We start from the raw sequence: 20,462 nt of genomic DNA, 5'->3' as shown, positions 1-20,462 counted from the left end.
TGGGATGCCCCAAGATATATTTCGGTTGATTCAGAAAATGGGAAACGTGCCTTGATAAGAAGATTATTGAGAAATTATTAAGCTATGCTTAGCTTTGAATTTGATAAACTGGAATATATCTAAGTAATATCATTAATTTCAGTAACCAATAGCAATTTCCAAAATACTTGTTACTCCAGTGTTTCTTTATTGAATTCTCTCTTGAATTTCATCTTAAAATAAAAATGATGAAAACCTCAATTAGAATACACATTCTAAGAGTTAATTTTTCACTTTAGAAATAAAAGATCAAGCCCTTTTTTGATAATAATTACTAATTCAATGACCAGTGAGCATAAGAAACAATGTTCATCAGCAGATTCATTTAATAATTTAATAATTATTTAATAATTTAATAATTCTTTTTCATTTATCTTAAAGAATACAGCCTTTCCAATCAAATGTAAACTTTATTTTCATATAACATCACAGGATGACACTGGTAACCAAGAGGGAGCAGAATACATGACCCCAAAAATGTGCTACTGTAGCATGTGGGGATTTTGAGCTGAAAATGATCAAGACCTCTCAGGTTCAAGGAAAACATTTTCCCTCCCTTAACCACCTAAAATAATTCAGATATGGGGCCTGGCTCAGAAGGGGCACCATTACCAGAGGGAATTTTTAATCTGAATGACCCAACTAACTGTATGACATGGCAAACATCTACCTGCCTCCCATCTGTTCTTAACATCCTGTGAATTACCCTCTTCCTCTTTGAAGCCCTAGGACGATATTCCATTCCTTAGTTCAGGGTGGCATATATGCCAACTGCCTGACTTGTTCCTGCGACTCATGTTCTTATGAGGCACCCAAAAAGATACGTAATTAAAATTGTTTCCTCCTGTTAATCTGTCTTATGCCCATTTAATTAGTAGATCAAAGCCAAAAGAACCTAGAAGGATAGAGGAAAAATTCTTTCCTCCCTCATAAAACCTTTTCTAAAATTAAAAGTAAAGCTTTATCTTTTTATCAAAAGAAGAACATTACTTTTCAGAGTTTGCTTATTGAAAAATTGGAGCAGAAAATGAAAAATAGAGATTTTACACAATTTCATTGTTTCATACTTTTAAGGACTAAAATATCTTTGTATAAAACTATTTCTGCTATATTTATACACCAACAAACTATACTTTCATTCCAATCATTTTTTAAAAGGAACAGCAATTTCCTTTTAAATAGTTACAAAGAACTAGAAAACTCTTATTTAACTCTAGAAAGGATGATACCCTTTCATCATACAAATTGAAATGTGAAGTTTACTTGCAAATCTATACTCAATCACTTTAATAGTAACATACAATGAAACTACCTTCATCAACTTCATTTTGGTTTTCTGATGTGCTATAAACAATACGTTTATATGACAGTCAGAAGCTCATCTAAAATCCGACCTAAGTAGTAATATATCAGTGTGGAATGAAAATCAAGGAACGGTCTTAAATAGGAAGGAAAGAGCCCCAATGTCTCTTAAGAAGCAAGAGCATCTTCCCAATGTATGTTCAAGATGTGTACCATCTTCTATCCATCCTCCTGTTACCAGGGCCCTGAAAATAACCAAAGAAAAATATTAATAACTGAATTTTCTATTGTCTTCATGCAAGTAATGAGGAGAAAACTTATATTTATAAAATCACATAAATCAAGGTCAGATGAGAGTTCAGACTGACAAAATACATAACATTTAAGATTAATTGTATTCCTTTTTTCTGAGGGTCATATCAGTTCAAAATAGTAAAAAAGACATTCATATATAGACATGAAAAAGTGACAGGCTATCAATATTAGTCTCAACTAAAATTTCACATTCTTATAGTTCCCATTTGTTTTGACAATCTTCATCAGATTTCTGATTCTTAATCTCAGCATTTATTAAATATTATAAAATTCTTTTTTTGTAAGAAGTAATATACACTTTAAAATGCAAACAATCTATAATGATAAAGAATAGTTTTTTACAGTTTTGGAAAACAGTTCAACATTTCCTCAACAAGTTAAACCTATAACCTTGCAATTCTACTCCTAGGTACATACCCAGAGAATTGAAAATGTAGGTCTACACCGAAACTTTTACACTAAAGTTACACAACATTATTCACAATAAAAGTGAAAACAATTGAAAAGGGGAAACAACTCCAATCTCAGATCCACTGATGAACAGATAAATTGTGGAATATCCATACAATGGAGTATCAACCAGCCATAAAAAGGAATGACATACTGACACATGCTACACTCATGACCCTAAGATCATGATGTGAAGTGAAGGAAGCCAGGCACAAAGGCCACATGTTATATGATTACATTTATAGGAAATGTCCAGAGTTGACAAATCAGGGGACAAAGAGTAGATTGGTGGTTGTCAAAAACTGGAGAAAAGAGAAGATACTGAGAGTGGAGGAATGAGGAATGACTATGCGTATGGGGTTTGTTTTTAGGGTGACGAAAATGTTCTGGATTTGTCAATGGTGAAGGTTGCACACACGTGTATTGACTACATTAATAAAAGTCACTGAATCCTTCACTTTAAAAAGATGAATTTCATGTTATGTGAATTCTGTATCAAAAAAAAAAATTCTGTATCTTTAACCCTAGACATATTGTATCCTTTCAGAAGTTTTTAAGGCATGTAATTAGCATATAGGTATATGTAATAATCCGTCTCTTTTTTCAAACATACAAGGCAATAATTTACCCCTCCTCTTCTGCCTTAACCCTTCCAAACCCCCAGCTTAAAGATGATTCATATCAACACCTACAGATATACCTCATTCTTTTTAAAAATGCATCCTTTACCTTGGATGAACCAATGCTTTAGGCACCAGCCCTCTCCTGGGAAGCACTTGGGTTGTTTCTGGGCTACAACTATTTCAAACAATGCTGCAATGAACACATTTTTTAAACAGATCTTTACATACATGAGTGTATCTAGAAGATAAATTCCAAGAAGTAAAATTGCTAAGTCAAAGAATGTGTGCATTTATAATTTTCGTTTTGCCAAACTATCCTCCAAAGATTTTGCACAAATGTACGCTTCTTCCAGCAGAAAATTATGTCTTACCAGTGTTGTATACCAGCTTTTGATTCTTCCCAATCTGATGGAAGAAAAATGGTATCTTACATTTAAGTAAAAGAATCGTTATAAGTATCTTTCTGCTAACTATTGATGTCCTTTGTCTGTTTTTCTATTGTCTATTGTCTATTAGTCTTTTAAAAAGACTTCAAAAATAGAAAAAGAAAAGTAAACTAATTTCTATTTTTTAAGAGAATATTTTACATTTGGATTAAATAACTTCTAGTAAATTTGTCTGTATCAAGATTCTCTTGTATTGGATCTGTGACCTTCCAGACTTTAGTATTCAAATCTTCACTTGGATTAATTCTAGTAATTTTTTTTTAAAAGGCTAGACTTTATTTTTTTTAATTTTTTTTTTTAAATTTATGATAGGCACACAATGAGAGAGAGAGAGAGAGGCAGAGACACAGGCAGAGGGAGAAGCAGGCTCCATACACCGGGAGTCCGACGTGGGATTCGATCCCGGGTCTCCAGGATCGCGCCCTGGGCCAAAGGCAGGCGCTAAACTGCTGCGCCACCCAGGGATCCCTAATTCTAGTAATTTATTAATGTTTATATGTGTAATTTACAAAGATCAGTTAACTTAATGGATTTGTGTGTGGGTGATGGGAAAGATGAAAGATGTGTTAGAAAGGTGGAAATAAAACTGAAAGCTATGTATGGGGAAAGTAGTATATTTAGACAGTACAACCTGTACTAGGCAAGAAGCAAATAAGGCAAAACTTGGCCTTTATATTTGCCCATTATTCCATAGGTAGAGCCTATGGTTGGTCTTCTCACTATAAAATGCAGTAAAAGTGGGTATGTAAAGTCTGTACATGCTGGTAGGTCTGGTGGAGAAAAAGTGGCAGTGGCCAGTAACATAATATCCTGCACAGCTCGTTTGTATGCTTGTCAGCTTTTCCCAAGAAATATGTTCTAAGAGGCATATGTTATAAATACCCACCAACGTTTCGACGTAGGAGTCTTATCCTGCTGCTTGTTTGGAGCCTGCTGCAGGGGGCACAAGACTGTCCAGCTGTTGACGATGTCCCGTATTAATCAACCACTCATAAAACTTGTTCTCCACAAGTACCTGGAACTGCTTCCTTTGATCCCTAAAAATGCCATTAAGAATAAAAAAAATGTAAGAACGCTAATTCATGTTCATTTTACTCCAGGTGATTATCCCATGAACACTTTCATGGGATAGACATTATTTCTAGTTGTCCATTTGTTCCCTCCAAATAACTGCTCTGTTGAGTTCTGTACATCAGAGCACCGCCACCAAAACAGCAACAACAGAACGATTGGTCAGATACAATAGAAGTACTCTGCTCAGTCTTCAACTCCTATCCAAACGCTGCTAATTCTTCCAGGCTCAACACCAATTCTGCTTCCTCCACAGACCTTCCCTGCCTACCCACACTGATGTTTTCTGAATCTCTAGTTAACCATACAGCATGTCCCTGGCTTTTAGAGTTCAGACTAGTACACTTGAAATAAAATTTTGCAGTGAACATAATAAACCATGATCATCTACTATCACAAGCATGGAATTTAAAAACAAGATATTTTAGCACCCAAGTTTAGGAAGGATATAATTTCAGAATAAAATACAGTATTTTCAGTGGACTAAATTTAGCTTTGTTTTAAAACACCACACTTATTTTTCACATTTTACCATGGATTAGGAAAAACTTTGACAAAAACTAGCATTAGTCCATGGAGCAGTATTAGGAAGCCACTCTTGGGAGTCTGTCTGTGGTGTGTTGGAGCCAGGAATCTGTATTTCTAACAAGCCCCTTGGATGGCTAATGCAAAACTAAGGTTGAGAACCACCAATATAGTTTAGAGAAGTAAATTAAAAATGAAAACCAATTCATCAAGTATTGGATCATGTGGTATATTCTATATATGACCTTTCATAAATATAAGTTGTTTATCTATCAACTAAAGTTTCTGAAAAGAAGGGAGTCTAATTCTTGAGTATCTACTTGTTCCCAACCCCAACCAAACAGCCTGGAATACTGACCTTAACAAAAGACACGTTGTATCTTTTTTATTACTTTAGTACAGCTGTAAACATGGACAGATTAATTTGTTTTCCCACGGAGTTTTATGTGAGACCAATTCTAGAAAACACTCACTTTGTCAAACGAGCCTCCTTCACAGTTTTCTGCCAGATTTGTATCTTCTGTTCTCTTTGAGCCAGTGCTTTCTGATAGGCAGCTGGAAGACCCCCAGGTATCTCTGTTGTGTCCCCTTCCATTTCAAAGGGGATAATAAATACATAGAATTCACAAGGTGGTAAGAGTCGGAAGACACTTGTGTCACTATTCTCTCTGCACACAATCATTGGATTATCCCAATAGTTAGGCACCGTAGCAAGGCCAGTCCTGGCCATATGATCCTCCAGCATTGGGTAATGGGTATGAAAAGGGGCAAAAGTTACTGTCTGGTTTCCAGAGAGAATAAGTGGGCGTGTAGGCGTCAGAATGTGAAAGATGCAACCTGCTGTGGAAGAGATGGACAAACGATGGCAAACAGCGATGACTTTAATGTTGTCACAGCTGTGGAGGTGAAGAGCAGTCTGTACAGGGCCCAAGACAAAGGTGCTATTCCTACATTTCTCAATTGTCACAGATCTGAAAAATGAAAAAAAAAATTAGGTAAATTCCGCTGAATGAGAATTAGATAAAAGAATATTTGACTACAAAATTATTCTCTGATGGCAAAAAAGGATCAATCTAGTCCAAAGAAAATATCAAAATATCAGAACACTGTAAAGACTGTGCTTACCGTAAAGGAGACAGCAAATATATAAAAGATTCGTTGCAACGATGAATCTTTACATGTGCCCCCACCAGAGTATCTGAGCTCTTGGCCAAGGTCTGCTTGTAAACCTGGCTCATTACCACCATGCGGTGCATCCTAGGGGCCACATGAGTATTACAAGCAATCTTAGCTCTTTTGGTCGTCCCTTCAACTATTTGAGAAAAATATAAATAAATGAGATTGTTTCAAATCAAAGACACACAATCAACCATATGAGGTTACATATGTCTACATATCTACAATTAGATACATGTAAGATTTGGAAAAACTTTAGATCTAGGCATGGGGTGAAGAGGTGTTTGCTATACCGTTCTCTGTATTTTTCTGTATGTTTGTAATATTTCATAATTGTCTGTCATAAAAGTTTTTTAAGATCTATAGTTCATTCAAGATTGTGGCTAAGGTCATATGGCTAGTGACAGAGCTGGCCCAATTCAAATAACTCAAATATCTTCTACAAGTTTCCTTAATTTATCATCCCAATCCTTAATCTTTTGAAATTGCCATAATACCAATTTCATAACCCTCTTAAGCTACTTACCACATCATTCCATGAATTCTATTTGGATTCATGTCTTTAATCCCTACATCATTAGTAAATGAGAGCACATCTTCCTTTCACACACAGTACCTTGCACAAACTGATTCTCAAAAAATCTGTGAAGGGGTTGCCCTCCTAGTACAGTCTCACCATTATGATTGGCTTCTTAGTTAGACTATACTTCTCTGAAAGCTATCAGGACACCCTTGTAAAAAAAAATACTAGCCAAATATGAGGTCACATAAGTATGCTATTACATTTTTTTGAAAAAACAATTCTTATTGCTTCCTTTTATAAAATAAGTAATATATGGCTATTGTAGAAAATGTTTAAATACTAGTGCTAAAAGAAGGTACAAATTTTTTGTGATCCTATTATCCACTTGTGCTAATATTTCAGTATAATCCTAAGAGGTTAGATAGCCTCTTTTTCCAACTAGTGACTATTGTAAAAAACATTTAAAAGCTTACTGGAGCCTATATTCTTTTATCACCATCAAGAATTATGTAGTATGTCCTACATATTTATGGGACCCTTAGATATCCAGAAGTCTGTGACCTCATACTAGAGCAATAGCTTGGCTGAATATAGAATTCTTGGATCACAATCTTTTTGCTTGAGATTCTATAGACATTGCTCAATCATCTGATTCAAAACTGATTCGAAAATGGGATACAAAACTGATTTAATTACATGGAAACTGTTTTTTCTTTTACCTTGAAATTCAGAAATTGTGGAAGTATATTCTAGGTCTCTCTCTCTCTCTCTCTTTTTTTTTCCCCCATTAATTTTGCCTGGCATTTGCCTCACCTACTTCTCTTTAAACTTATACCTGGGCCCCAGAAGTCATTCAGCACCCGAACCTATCCTGTTAGCCATTGCTGGACTGTCAGTAATAAGTATCTGATGCAATCAAAGACAAATTTTCTCTCCTGTAACTTGAAATTTCCAATTTAGAAAAATCTAATCTGCTTGTATCTGTGTACCTAAAAAGGACCCCATTTTTACATCAATTCTCTGAGGTTGTAACTGGGGAATGGCCAAACTCGGCTGTGGTACAGAGAAAACAGGAAAGCCTCAAACAAATGAGCATGTGAGAGGATGAGGGAGAAAGAAAGGAGAAAAACAGAGCAAAGAGAGAACTGGCTGAAGCTGGAGTTCCATTAACTGTGGCCAAAATGACCCAGACTCTTAAATCAACTCTCTCAGACTATTGCTGCCTTGAGGGAAATAGTCATAGACAAAAGAGAGCTGTTGCCTTTTTCTCTTTAAGTAGCAATATTTTTTAGGTCTTCTACAGAAGCTGTGTGATTATTAACACACCAGAAAACACTAGGTTCCTTAACTTGTCATGCAATTTAATACAGATTAAAATACTGAAAAAAATACCTTGGTGAGCCCAAGCCAATTTCTTTCCAGACTTAAGGCAAGCAGATGTAGCAAATGGATTCCCAGTCAAACAGGCTCTCAACCAGGCTTCCAGCTTGTAGAAAGAAAAGGTCTTCGAGATCCTTGAGAAGCCACTTTCTGCATGTAGTGGTTGCCACAGTGCGAGTTCATGAAGTGGATATATCTTCCTGGCTCTACTCACTGTACCTTCAATAAGAAAGCTGAGAGCCACGACAGCTTCTCGAGAGACTAGACTGCTGTGTGCCGAATGAAATGATGCAGTGAGTTGTTCTGGATCTAAAAGTAGTTCAAGGAGATCTGATAGATGATCACAGACAAATGCTTGGTGACTGTAATCATTCCAGTTCTAAAAAATATCAAAATAAAGCACTCTTAACAGAATAGATTTTACAAGACCTGAACGTTTTGTATTTTAATTACTTTGTATTTCCAGTTTGTCTCCTCTCCTAAAAAAGCATTTAAGGCAACAATATAAACCTTATAAAGATTTTTTAATACATGTGATAGGTATAAACAGATTCTCTCCTTTCTTAACTAATTCAGAAGTAATACTATAGCTAACCCTTTGTGTGTGCCAACATGAAGTGTTACACAAACCTTAACATATTTAATCCTAGCAACCATCTTGTAATGGATGCCATTAACATGCCAATTTTACAAATGAGGAAATGGATATACAGAAAGGTTAAGAAACTTACCCAAGGTCACACAGCTAGTAAATACTCTAAGTCTCGATCTAACATAAAAATAGCTACCTTGAAAAAAAAAAAAATAGCTACCTTGGGACATTCATTTGATGAAGCATTGGGTTTCTTTATTTACCTTCTCATGTTACAGGAGGAGTTTCAAATTCCACCAGATGTAACAATGCAACTGATCTTACAGTAGCTAGATTTAAGAGAAGTTATCACTTTTGGAATAAGCTTTGAGTTGGCAGATGTCTCAATGATTTGGCTCATTCATTTAACAGAGACTTCTTGAATATCTCTTATGTGGTATGAGCAGTGTTAAGTGACGAAATATGCAAACTGAATAGGACATAGTTCTTGTCCTCAAAGAACTCAGGGCCTATGTAGTGAAAAGACAATATAAGCAACTATTACACAGTGGGATAAGAACTATAGCAGAGATCTGTAAAGACATGCTATGAGCCTCAGAGGAATAAGGAACCCCTCTTGGGGGAAAAAGAAGTGCTATTTGTACAGATTCTTGATTAATGTTGATAGTTATGCAAACAGACAAGGAAAAAAGGCATTCTCAGCCTGCAGAATAGCATATGCAAAAATTAATAGCAGTAAAATTACCTGCTGTGTCCAGAAAAATGGAAGTTCTGGGTGAGTTTTAGGAATAATGCTAGGAAGTGTCAGATAAAGTAAAAATGGTAGGCAGGGACCAATCATGAAAGGCCTGTATGAAACACTAAAGCATCTGGGCTTTATTTTGTGTGCCAGGGACTTCAAAACTATTTTCTGAATAGCAATACCATTTTTCTTTTTAATAAACTCTCATTTGGATACCAGAGAATATGTCAAAGCAGAGCTGTCGCTCTTCATCTCACTTACGGCATCCCCCTCACCCACAGTCGGCCTGAGGTAGCTCCATGGAACAGAAGATGAAAACAGTGACAATGATAATCAATGATGGGAGTTTTGACAGGAAACAGACATAATCCTTCTGTATTTAGAAAGTTCAGCATAGTAGGTGGAGTGTAGACTTAAAGCTGAGTGACCAGGTAGATCTAATTATAGAAATAAAGGACCCCCTAACATGTCATTATGGCCTATAAAATATTCCTATGAAAGGAAGAAAAGAGGTAGGCTTTTATTTATTTTTAAAGATTTTTTTTTTTTAATTAATCTCTACCCCCAATGTGGAGCTTGAACTCACAATCCTGAGATAAAGAGCTGCATGTTCCACTAACTGGGCCAGGTACCCAAAAAGGGACAGACTTTTAAATTAGAATTCTTTTGGAAGGGGGCACCTGGGTGGCTCAGTGGTTGAGCATCTGCCTTTGACTCAGGTCCTGGGATGGAGTCCCGTATGGGGCTCCCCACAGTGAGCCTGCTTCTCCCTCTGCCTATGTCTCTGCCTCTCTCTCTTTCATGAATAAATAAAATCTTAAAAACAAAAATTGTTTTGGAGGCAGAGTAAGTAAGACTTTGATGAAGTACACGTAGGCCTCATCAGAACTGGAACTGGAAGGCCATCTTGAGCCTGGTTCTCTCTCAGAGGCCAGTGTCTCCACCAGTCTGTTCCATTCTATTTTTTTTCTCTGATTACCTCATAGTTTCTAATCCTTATAAGTCCAGGTCACTCATGAACATGGTGGCTATTCTGGTACCACTGCCACCTAAGCTGTCAGCTCAAGCACCCATCACAAACTGGTAATTTCTTCAGGTCCTGGGGACACTGATTGGGCCAGGTCATCAATTCGAATCAGACCAATTTCAAATACATACCTATGAATGGGTTACTCTAGTCAAGTGTCCATCTCTGGTCTAATCAGTTGTTGGGAGAGGTCATGCTATATATAGCACAAACTAAGAGTCACCATTAACTGATGTTTACTATGCCACAAGCCTTATGCTAATGAACTACTGAATTCTCACAGCCATGCAGAAATAGGCATTATCATTCCCATTTACAAAAGAGAAGCCAAGGCTGAGAAAAATTAACCAACGTGCCTAAAATTATGTGACATTAAGTGGCAGAGCTAATGTGAATGCTGACTACCTTAGTTCAAAACACCATCTCTATACAGTGCTCATTCAACAGGAAACAATGTGTGGAAAGAACAGACAATGATTGGCCTTTTTAATACATCTGGACTTGGACATTCTGAATCTAAGGTATAGCTAGGGCATCTACACGAGGAGGGAAATCCAGGATGGAGACACACTCAGGAGTCACTGAGATATATAAAATCATGGGAAGACAAGAATTATGTTTAAAGACTATGTCTAGTGAAAAGACAAAATTGCCCCAAGTAGAATCCTGGGGGAAGAGTGGCCTGTAGGGGCCAGTGGGGAGGCTCATGAAGAAGAATGAAAATGAAGAATAAGCAGTACGACCAGGAAGGAATTGTATCATGGAATATAAGGGTGGACAGATTTACTTGAAAAAGGAGATTATAAAAGTACCAACTATCAGAGACGCTTTTGTGGTGGTTTTTGTTTGCCTCACAACATTTTTAAAGAACCTGCACATGGCAGTCATACTGAGATCCATGTTTTACTTAAAGATTTTTTAGAATATTTTTACATAAACAGGTAAAAACATTTCAGCCTTCTTTATAAAACCAGAAAGAAGAAATAACACAATCTCTAAAACTCATGTGAGGCAGTTAAGTTGAACTTCTTGATTGTCACATAACATAAGTGTGCTGAACTTAAGCATACCGAAGCACATCACTTAAACATGAGAAGATATTTTTATAGAAATTTTTTCAGTAGATTTCAACTGACTTTGCAAACACTACATCTTCTCATTTACTCTAACTTAGTCAAATAAGTAGATTCAAATTCATTAACATTTGCAATAATAAGAATGCTAATGAGAACCGTGAATAATCTGCCCCCAAATCATGTGATTTTTGTGTTAATGAAGGAATGGAAATTACTTCTCTATTTAGACTAAGACTGCAAATATTTATTTTGTTTTATAAGGAAAAGAAACAAAATAGCAAAACAAAACACACCAGCAAATGACTGGCTTATATAAGTAATCCCAACACAATTTTTAATGAAGGCAAATCATCTCCCTCATAAATTGTTCCTTTCAAAGAAGGAGGCCAAAATTTTAATAGTACCTTAGGATGACAACTGGATTTTTCAGTCAAGTCAGGAGACTGAGGTCTATTTCTGGGACTAGGCCACTCTTCTCCAATCAAAGATGTCCTCAGGGAGACCTTATTTAACTGCTGTATGTATAAGAAGAGCAGAAATTGTAGGGTGTCCACTGAAAGCTGTCCAAAAAGAAAAGAGATGATGAACACATGTCCTTAACCACACAAGTCCCTAGTCTATAACTAATTAGATACAGTAAAATAAATTCACAACAGTTTGCCAATCCTAAAAAGAAAAATGTAGAAACTTGCTAGCCTAAAAAAAAAAAATTAAAAAAAAAAAAAAAAGAAACTTGCTAGCCTTTGATATGTATGTCTCTGATGTCCAGATATGGGAGTTTCTAGAACTAATGAAACTGGAGTCACTCACCTTTTCGGAAAGCTAGGTAGCATGTATGGCCATAGACATTCTCTCCCCAAAATCTATGAAGAGGAGAGGATGAAGTACGTACTTTTTAAAAGCATATTATTTCAGAAGTTTAAAATTGCAGTTAAAAAAAAAAGACAAACTTTAGTCACTTGAATAAATAAATAGATCAAAGATAGGAAGAAGGAGATCTCACCAAAATACGGAGGTTACTCTAACCTAAGTGACTTATCAACAAAGTTTAGGGTATCAATACAAATCAGGAACTGAATGTAATTTTTTGGTGTATGTGCATCTTGTGGGGGAAGAGGACTCAGATTTTTATCAAGTTCTTAAAAGAGTGTTTGATTTAAAAAAATACTATCGTTCTGATAGATGGTTAGAAGTCATTTCTTATTTGAAGGAGGTTATGTTTTGAAGCTCAGGATTTGAAGCTCAGGATTATCCTCACATATTCATTCCCATATACATATAGGAGACACAAAAATGTAATAACATCTCCTATAGCTGTATTTTAGCCAACCTGGCTAAAAATGGCTATATCTAAGGAACTTAAAAGTACAGATTTTCAGGACCATCTAGAACTACTTAATTAATCAGAACCCTATGATTCTACATATTTTTTTAAATGCTTGCCTTTTTCATTAAATTTGACATAGCTGTAGATTCACATGCAGTTATAAGAACTAATAGATCCCCTGTCCACTGTATCCAGTTTCCCATCTTACAAAGTTATTAATACAGTAGCACAACCAGGGTGCTGACATTGATGCAATCAAGTTACAGAACATTTCCATCAACACAAGAATCTCTCATGTTGTCCTTTGATAGCCACACCTTCTTCCTACTTCCCTCCACCCTCACCCCTTCCTTAAACCTCTGACTTATCACTCATCTGTTCTCTATCTCTATAATTTTGTCATTTCAAGGATGTTATATAAATGGAATTATACAGTATAATAACCTTCGGGAATTGGCTTTTTTAACTCAGCAAAATTCCTTGATTTTATACATACTTCCATTTAACAATTATGTGGTATATTATCGTTATTCATATACCACCTTCTTCATGAGACTGTAAGATTCTCATCTTTTTCATGTTTTTAGTCCTAGTAACTAGCATAGAATCTAGCACATAACAAGCAGTCAAAAAATCTGGAGCTTCTTGAAGGTTTTATTAATCTCTGTATCTAGTATACACTACTGTACCTCACACATAGTAGGCACTCAGTATTTAATTAATGAATAATTATAATGTCTTTCCTTTCTTGTCAAACTTTTCAATTTCCAAACCTTGTTTAGATATTACCCCATGTGGCAGAGAATGGCTAGATACTAACTAAATACCTTTTCTTTTCTTCCTGGGCACACATTTAGATGGCATTCGTCGGCCTCCCTTGAAGTTAGACATGGTATATAACTGGGTTACAGTCAATGGAATGTGGGTGGATTAACATATGCCACTTTCGAGTCTCCCAAAAACAGTCCACAAAAAAAAAAAACGGAAGTGAAGGACTCTGAGGCCCTAGTGGGTATGGCTGGGACAAATTGTATGATACCTGTAATCATTCACTTCCACATCCTCTAGGAGGCTTATACAGCTGACCCATGGTCATGGGATTTCCCCACATCCTGAGGTAGTTTACTTCCCCACCTACCTGATTTTAGACAAGGACATAGAACAAAGCTTTAGCCAATGGAATGAAACTAGTTATAGTTTATGTCCCATCAGAACAAAAGTTTTAAGGGGCATCATGAGTTTTCTCCTGCTCTGCTGCTCTTTTCTTCTGTCATAGAATAGGCATGACCTATACAGAATACGTTTCTTCAGCCTGGCTCCCAAAATGAGTAGACACATAGAGCCAAGCCATAACCTTTAGCCCTAGCTAAAGTGTAGCCTGCACGTAAAATAAGCAAGAAATACACCTTTGTTACTGTGAGCCACTGCAATTTCATTTTTGTTTTAAACTTCAGCAAAGCTAATAATAAAATTATGGTTCCAGAAGACAGAAGATGACTAGATCCCTGAGTCGTTGCTTGGACAACAGCAGCCTAGAGAATCATCCTACCAGATGCCTTGTGTTATACTGCTGCATGAATGTGAAATAAACTGTTACTGTGTTAAGCCACTGAAATGCCAAGATTGCCTGTTACTGTAATGAGCCTGCTCTGATTAATATACTTTCTCTGTGAAGTCTTTCCTGATGTCTCACCTTTCTGGTGAGAACTAACCATTCTCTTCCCTATTCTATTTCTGTACTTTATGCATACTTTTACTATTATACGTTCCACATTATCAAATAGCACTCTTTTACACACTAACTTTCCCTACTAGTCTATGAACTCCATGAAGGTAGGGATGCTGTTGCAATGATCTTTGAATCCCAGCACATAGCACATGCTCACTTAAAAATAGTCACGTTCCCAGACTGTAACGTATCAACGGTTCATAACTACTGACTTACCTTAAAATATTTTTAAAGTCAATGAAAGTATTTTCTCTTTCAGTTATAGGGTTCTTGTAACATTGTGGCTTTGGAGGGGATGAATAGGGATTGCTAAAAGGAGGGCTAACTCATTAAAAACTGCCCACCTGGAACAGTTAAAAAAAAAAATGGCACGTCGGGATCACAACAGTCCTTAACCTAAAACCACACACTGCAGAGCTAGTACAAAAATGAAAGATAGTGTATTTCTCAAAATAATTATACACACATACATCTAAATCCATACCTGATTTCTTTGCTTTTCAACTTCATCCTCTGACATGCAGTTGGACAGGATCTCAGACCATTCCAGGCGCTCCTCTGGTGTCTTCACTGCAAGACTATCAAATATTTCAAAGTAAAGCCACGCCAGATCCTTAGCCAACTGCAGCTTCCCACATGCAATGTGCCTCCACGTAGACCAGTACAGGCGTGGGTAAGCCCCTTCCATGGCCCGGGTTCGCACATAGGTGGATATCTTCCTGAGATAGTGAAGACTGAACTTGGATGGAGGGGGGACCTGCAAGGCACCCACTATAAAGGGTTCTGCTTTCACCCAGAGGAGAACTCCGGACTGATCCATATTATCTCGAAGGACATCTGTGTGAAAAGGCTTCTTGGCATACCTAGGAAGCAAAGGCTTTTTCACAAACTGATTTGAAACAAAACTCTCTTATACATTTTCTTTTTGCTGTTGTTGTTTCCACTTATACATTTTCTTTAAGGTGACCCCCTCCCTTAACTGTTTTAAGATGTACTATGTCAGTTTTTAAAAGCAGATCTAGTTTATTAATCAAGAGCAGAATAAATTTTTGGTCAGATCTCACTATAATCGATTTGAACAAGAAATTTTGAAAAGAATTTATTTTGTGATAAAACAAAATTATCTTACATGAATTGTTTGAAGTGGTTGTTTTAGGAAGAGTGTATAAGTGCATGAAGTATGAGTTGGAATCCTGCTCAGGAAATAAAGAAGAAATGGGAGAGTCATCTCTTCACAAGAAATCTTTGCCTACCCTGAGGGACAATGCTAGTCAAAACAAAGGGAATACAATTTCAGGGTCAAATCACTTACACATAGTGTGGATGGTGGGCTAAAGATCTGGATGTGTTAGCTGACATACAGTTCAGTATGAAGCATTAACATATGTGGCAGACAAATGCTCACATAAGCATGGGCTGCAAAAATCCATCACCTTTATTCTCTGTAACCGTGAACCTGCTCTGGCATATTCTTTGTGCTTAGTTCAGGTGCAATGCTTTCAGATTTTGTTTGTTGTTTCTTTGTTATAACAATACATAATTTTATGGAATGTTCATAACATATCTAAAAATAGAGGGGGAAGAAATCATCTACTGTCCCACCATCAAAGGGAAACTAGTCAATATCGTATTGTACTTCATATCTTTTTCTACAGATTGGATGTTAGTTTTTGAATTTTCAAACTTGTGATAATAGCATATATATATAATTCTGTTATTTTAAAAGCTTCATAGCACTCTAAATAAAGGTACCCCAGTTTACTCATCTGTTCTCCTATTTTGGGACAGTAAGTAGGTTTAATACTTTTTACAAAAACAAGATAGGCAAAATACTGCTCATTGTTGAAGCAGGGTGATGAGCACATGTAGGTTTATTTACCTATTCTACTTTTGTATAGGTTAAAATTTTCCTCTGTGGAAAATTTAAAGGTAGGTGAAGGATAAAGGGGATTTAGAAGTATAACATTCCAGTTATAAAATAAGTCACAGGGAAGAAAAGTATAGCATAGGGAATATAGTCAGTAATACTGTAATAACTTTGTATGCTAACAGATGGCAGCTACATTTATTGCGTATTTTCTTTGTTTTGTTTTACTAGGCTCCACACCCAGTGTGGAACCCAACGCGGGGCTTGCACTCTCAACTGAGATCAAGACCTGAGCTGAGACTGAGTTGGAGGCTTAACCTACTGAGCTATCCAGGCGCCCCAGTGGTGTTTATTTAACTGTCGAATCACTATGTTGTACGAGTGAAACTAATATAATGTGTATCAACTATACTTCAATTAAAATAAAATTCAAAGCTTAAATGTCTCATAACTACAAGTAATGCTATAATCACCATCTTTCTGCATATTTTCTGTGCTATGATTATTTCCAAGAAAATTTTCAGATGTGCATTGGTGAAATGAAGTAAATGACAATTCTAAAGCTCCTGACATATATTTCCATTGCTTTCCAAGAGGACTGTGTCAAACTGTACCATCATTTGACCAAGGTGCCATTGAGTACCACTTGACCACTGAGCACTCCTCAGCATTAAGTAACATCACTTTAAAATCTTCCTTATGTGACTGGTGGAAAATATTTTATTGCTATTACTATGTTTTGCATTTGATTCCAAAAAGTCATATTTCTTTGGGGGATTATCTGCTAAATAAATAAATAAATAATAAATAAATAAATAAATAAATAAATAAATAAATGGCACCAACTGAATGCTTACTATGTTCCAGGAAGCATGCTCAACATTTTTTGTTCTTCACTTCCTTTCGTCCTCTCAAACACCTGGAAATAATGACTGTCCCCATTTTCAGCTGAGCACACTGAGGCTTGGAGAAGTTGAAGTCACAGACTTAAATTGGCACCGCCCTGGGTTAGATAGAATTCAAGTCTGTCCAGCCTGGACAAGTGTTACCAAGGTACCTTAGGAACCCAAGTTTCGGGAGAATCTCTGAAAAATGGGAATGGATCCATAAGAGGATCACCAGAACGGGTGGCCTTAGATGTGAGGCCACAGAAGAGCCAGGTAGAGGAACGTGTGAGCATGAACCCAAAGAAGGGTGTCAGGGGGTAAAGGGCGGCTGCCTCGGTGCACGGGAAGGGGGCTCAGCGTTGCCCTAGGGAGGGAAGGGAGATGAAAGTGGGAAGATCTTAGCTTGCCCCAAGATGCAAAGAGGCTGCTCTGTGAGATCCTGAATTCCAGCCCTGGAGTGTGCAACCGAAACCCTGACCCTGCGGGGGGAACTCCGAGGCTCGGGGTGCAATTCCGTAACCGAACCAGGGCTCTCTCCCTCTCTGAAGCAGCCGCTGGGAGCGCTCGCCGCGGGGTTTTGGGGGCGGGGAGGTGGGCGTGAGACCCAGGCGGTCCTCCGGCTCCGCCGCCACCTCCGCCGCTGTCCGTGTCCGAGTCCGGGCCGCACGAGCCCCCCGGCCGGACTCTGACAGCTGGGAGGCCCCAGCCGGCAGGCTCCGTGGCGGACCCGACACCTGGCGACCCAAAGGGCAGCCTCCCCGGCCCGCCCTCCCTACCTGGCGCCGGCCGGCGCGCGGTTACCTGCGAAGGCAGGGCCCCTCCGCCGCACCCTGCGCGCGCCGCCGCGCCCCGCTCGCCCCGCCCCTCGCCGGCGCCGCACCCACTGCGCAGGCGCCAGGCCCCGCACCACCGAGAACCGGAGGCCGAGGTTGCTAGAGCGGCCCGCCGCTGCTCCCGCGGGCTTGGGAAATTCCCGGCCGAGGTGCTGGGATCTGGAGCCCGACCCTGCTGCTCTCTGGTCGGCGCCTTCCACCTCAGCAAAGTAGGCAGTTTTCTATTGCTCTATGCAGCTACGTCCAGCCAACAGCTGCTGGTAAGTTCAGCACGCTTTGATCAGTAGTGTAGTGACAATGACAGTTTACAGTGTTTACCACGGGCCGGCCCCGGGTAAAGCACATTTACGTGTATCATCGCAGTCTCTCCAAGAGCCCTATAAAGTGAAGTGCATTTGCTGTGCCGACAAGTAACCTAAGGCATGGAGAGGTGAAAGGAACACAGCCCTCAGGTCACAGCAGCCGCCTAGCGAGCCAGGTAGCCTAAAGCCAGAGCCCCCAGGGTTATTAGCTCCTTAACAAAAGAACCTGCAGGTAAATTGTTAGATTGTTAGCTTTCCCGCCACGTTACCGCTTTCAGGAGCTTCTTGGGATGCCCCCCGCCCCCCCCCCCGCCCCCCCCCGCAGAAGACACCACGCGTTCCTCGAAGCCTCCATTTAATGATTTTTGGCCATTTCCTGATTTCTTGGTTCGTTTATGACCTCCACAGGTGTGGGAGTTACAAAAATAAATAAGACCGTAAAATGCAATTTAGTTTCTCTTCTGGGTGCTCTCTCTCCTCTAGTAGGCATCTTCCTGAAAGCAGTACCCTTGTCTTCCGCTTACCTCTCTGTAAGAGCCGAGAGTAGATAGGGCTTTGGATTAAACAGATCCTGGTGAGAATTCAAGCTGCGCCACTAAATAGTTCAGTGACCTTGAACAGATTCTGTTACCTCTCTATGCCTTTGTTTTTTGAAAGAGCAATTATCACTGAGCACAGCTGTGTGTCTGGCACAGTGCTAGGCACCAGGATCACAGCAGTGAACAAAATAGGTAAGATCCTTGCTTTCATAAGTGTATATTTTAATAGGGAGAATAGATAATACATATTAATAGGGAAAGGGACAATTTCATATTAATAAGTGCTATACATTTGGGGGGGAGGGGGGAGGGCCAATGCTGAATTTGATCTGAGGACTCAAGAATAAAAAGCCAGCATAGTTAGATCAAGGTCGAAACAACTTTTATTCTGTGATAGGCTCCGTTCTAAGATGCTGTTCTATTCAGGTATGACCAGACAGTCTAGACCCCTGCTCTCTTGAAACTGACGTACAGTCCTGTGAGTGTGGGGTGTAAGAATAAGGGACTCACTCAGAAGGAGCTATTTTCCATTGGCCGGTCAGGGAGGTCTTCTCTGAAGTAGTGACATTTCAACTGATCTGAGTGTAAAAAGCAGTCACCCAAGTTAGAAAGTAAGGGAAGAGTGCTTCAGGCAAAGATAATAGCAAGAACAGAGGCCTTAGGGAGGAATGAATTTTGTGTATTCATAAAAAGAAAAAACCAGGTTTGCTGGAACATTCCAAGGAGTATATACTAGGTGAGGGCACAGATCCTATCAGGCTTTAACTTTTTTCCCCCCAGCTTTATGAAAGCACACAGAGTTTTATAAGCTATCATAAAGAGCTGGGGTTTTATTTTAAGTGCAATGACAAGCTATTCGAGGCTTTTGAGTAGGGGAATGACATGGTCTGACACGTTTGCAAAAAATCATGCGGTTGGGGGTCGGGAGTGAACAAGAGAGTGTAAAATATTAAGAGTGGAGGCAGGGAGACCACGTAGGAAGGCTTGCCAGGGGAGAGATGACGTGACCTGGCCTAGAGAGGTAGTGGAGATGTACAGCAGTGGACAGATTGAGGATATAGTTTAAAAGCAAAGATCTGGATAGAGGATGTAGGGGCGGAATCAAGGAAGATACCTAGAATTTTGTCATGAACAAGGTGGGGGGAATCAAAGAGTCCTACACTGCGTGCCTGCTGTGCTAGACAGTTTACAGCTTTTCTCCCATTAAATTTCACAACACTGCCAGTAAAATGTTTTGCCCTCGGGTTTGTAAATGAAGCTTAGGCTTGACGGGGGCAGGGGAAGGAGGATGTTCTCACCGCTAAGAAGTGATGGAAGCTGAATCCGAATCTAAGTCTGTCTGCCCCCACGGCCTCTTCTCCGTGAAAACCGAGGCAATTTTCTTCGGGGCTTGTTCCAAGAGGGTAAAGTAAGATCTCTTGAGCCGTGCGTCCGCCCCACAGTTGGCGCAGAGTAGTTGTCCCCGCCCATTTCTCCGGTGACCCTTTGCTCCCGCACCCAGCGTAAGGCTCCAGATGAATGAAATTCCCAGTCTCGTCACCAGGTAAGTCCTCCCTCCCGTAATTGGTCAGTCCTGGAGGAGGAGCCTCGTGATTGGTGGAGAGCCCGAGGTGGGCGGGGAGGGGCGGGACTCCTGGACCCCACCGCCTTTTTACGTAGTTTTCTGCGACTCGTGGCTACCGGGGCCGAGC

General features: G+C 39.0%; 1 protein-coding gene across 3 annotated transcripts; it reads right to left on the bottom strand.

Annotated features, from left to right (window-relative positions):
• Positions 1 to 429: 429 nt before the first annotated feature.
• Positions 430 to 20,346, bottom strand: TBCCD1 (TBCC domain containing 1). Of its 3 annotated transcripts, none has more exons than XM_026007325.2 (8): positions 20,070 to 20,346; positions 14,828 to 15,206; positions 11,692 to 11,847; positions 7,863 to 8,229; positions 5,897 to 6,083; positions 5,245 to 5,742; positions 4,062 to 4,212; positions 430 to 1,586 (listed from the first exon to the last, which is right to left on the bottom strand). In XM_026007325.2, the coding sequence occupies exons 2-7, from the start codon at positions 15,161 to 15,163 to the stop codon at positions 4,083 to 4,085; spliced, it is 1,674 nt and encodes a 557-aa protein (XP_025863110.1). In that variant the 5' UTR covers positions 15,164 to 15,206; positions 20,070 to 20,346; the 3' UTR covers positions 430 to 1,586; positions 4,062 to 4,082. The 3 variants fall into 3 exon arrangements, with proteins under 3 accessions (XP_025863110.1, XP_025863112.1, XP_025863111.1); XM_026007327.2 differs by lacking the exon at positions 20,070 to 20,346 and adding an exon at positions 17,874 to 17,947; XM_026007326.2 differs by lacking the exon at positions 20,070 to 20,346 and adding an exon at positions 17,899 to 17,947.
• Positions 20,347 to 20,462: the final 116 nt, after the last annotated feature.

This window comes from Vulpes vulpes, chromosome 3 (genome assembly GCF_048418805.1).
Source record: "Vulpes vulpes isolate BD-2025 chromosome 3, VulVul3, whole genome shotgun sequence".
Lineage (NCBI taxonomy): Eukaryota > Metazoa > Chordata > Mammalia > Carnivora > Canidae > Vulpes > Vulpes vulpes.
The sequence above is the reverse complement of the archived record's forward strand: the minus strand, read 5'-3'. Positions and strand labels throughout refer to the sequence as shown.

Coding starts and splice junctions, on each gene's coding strand:
- TBCCD1 (XM_026007325.2), bottom strand. CDS start 15,163: ATGGATCAGTCCGGAGTTCTCCTCTGGGTGAAAGCAGAACCCTTTATA. Junction 8,230..11,691: donor AATCCAGTTGTCATCCTAAG/GTACTATTAAAA, acceptor GATATTTTTTAG/AACTGGAATGATTACAGTCA. Junction 4,213..5,244: donor AAGGAGGCTCGTTTGACAAA/GTGAGTGTTTTC, acceptor TGGCATTTTTAG/GGATCAAAGGAAGCAGTTCC.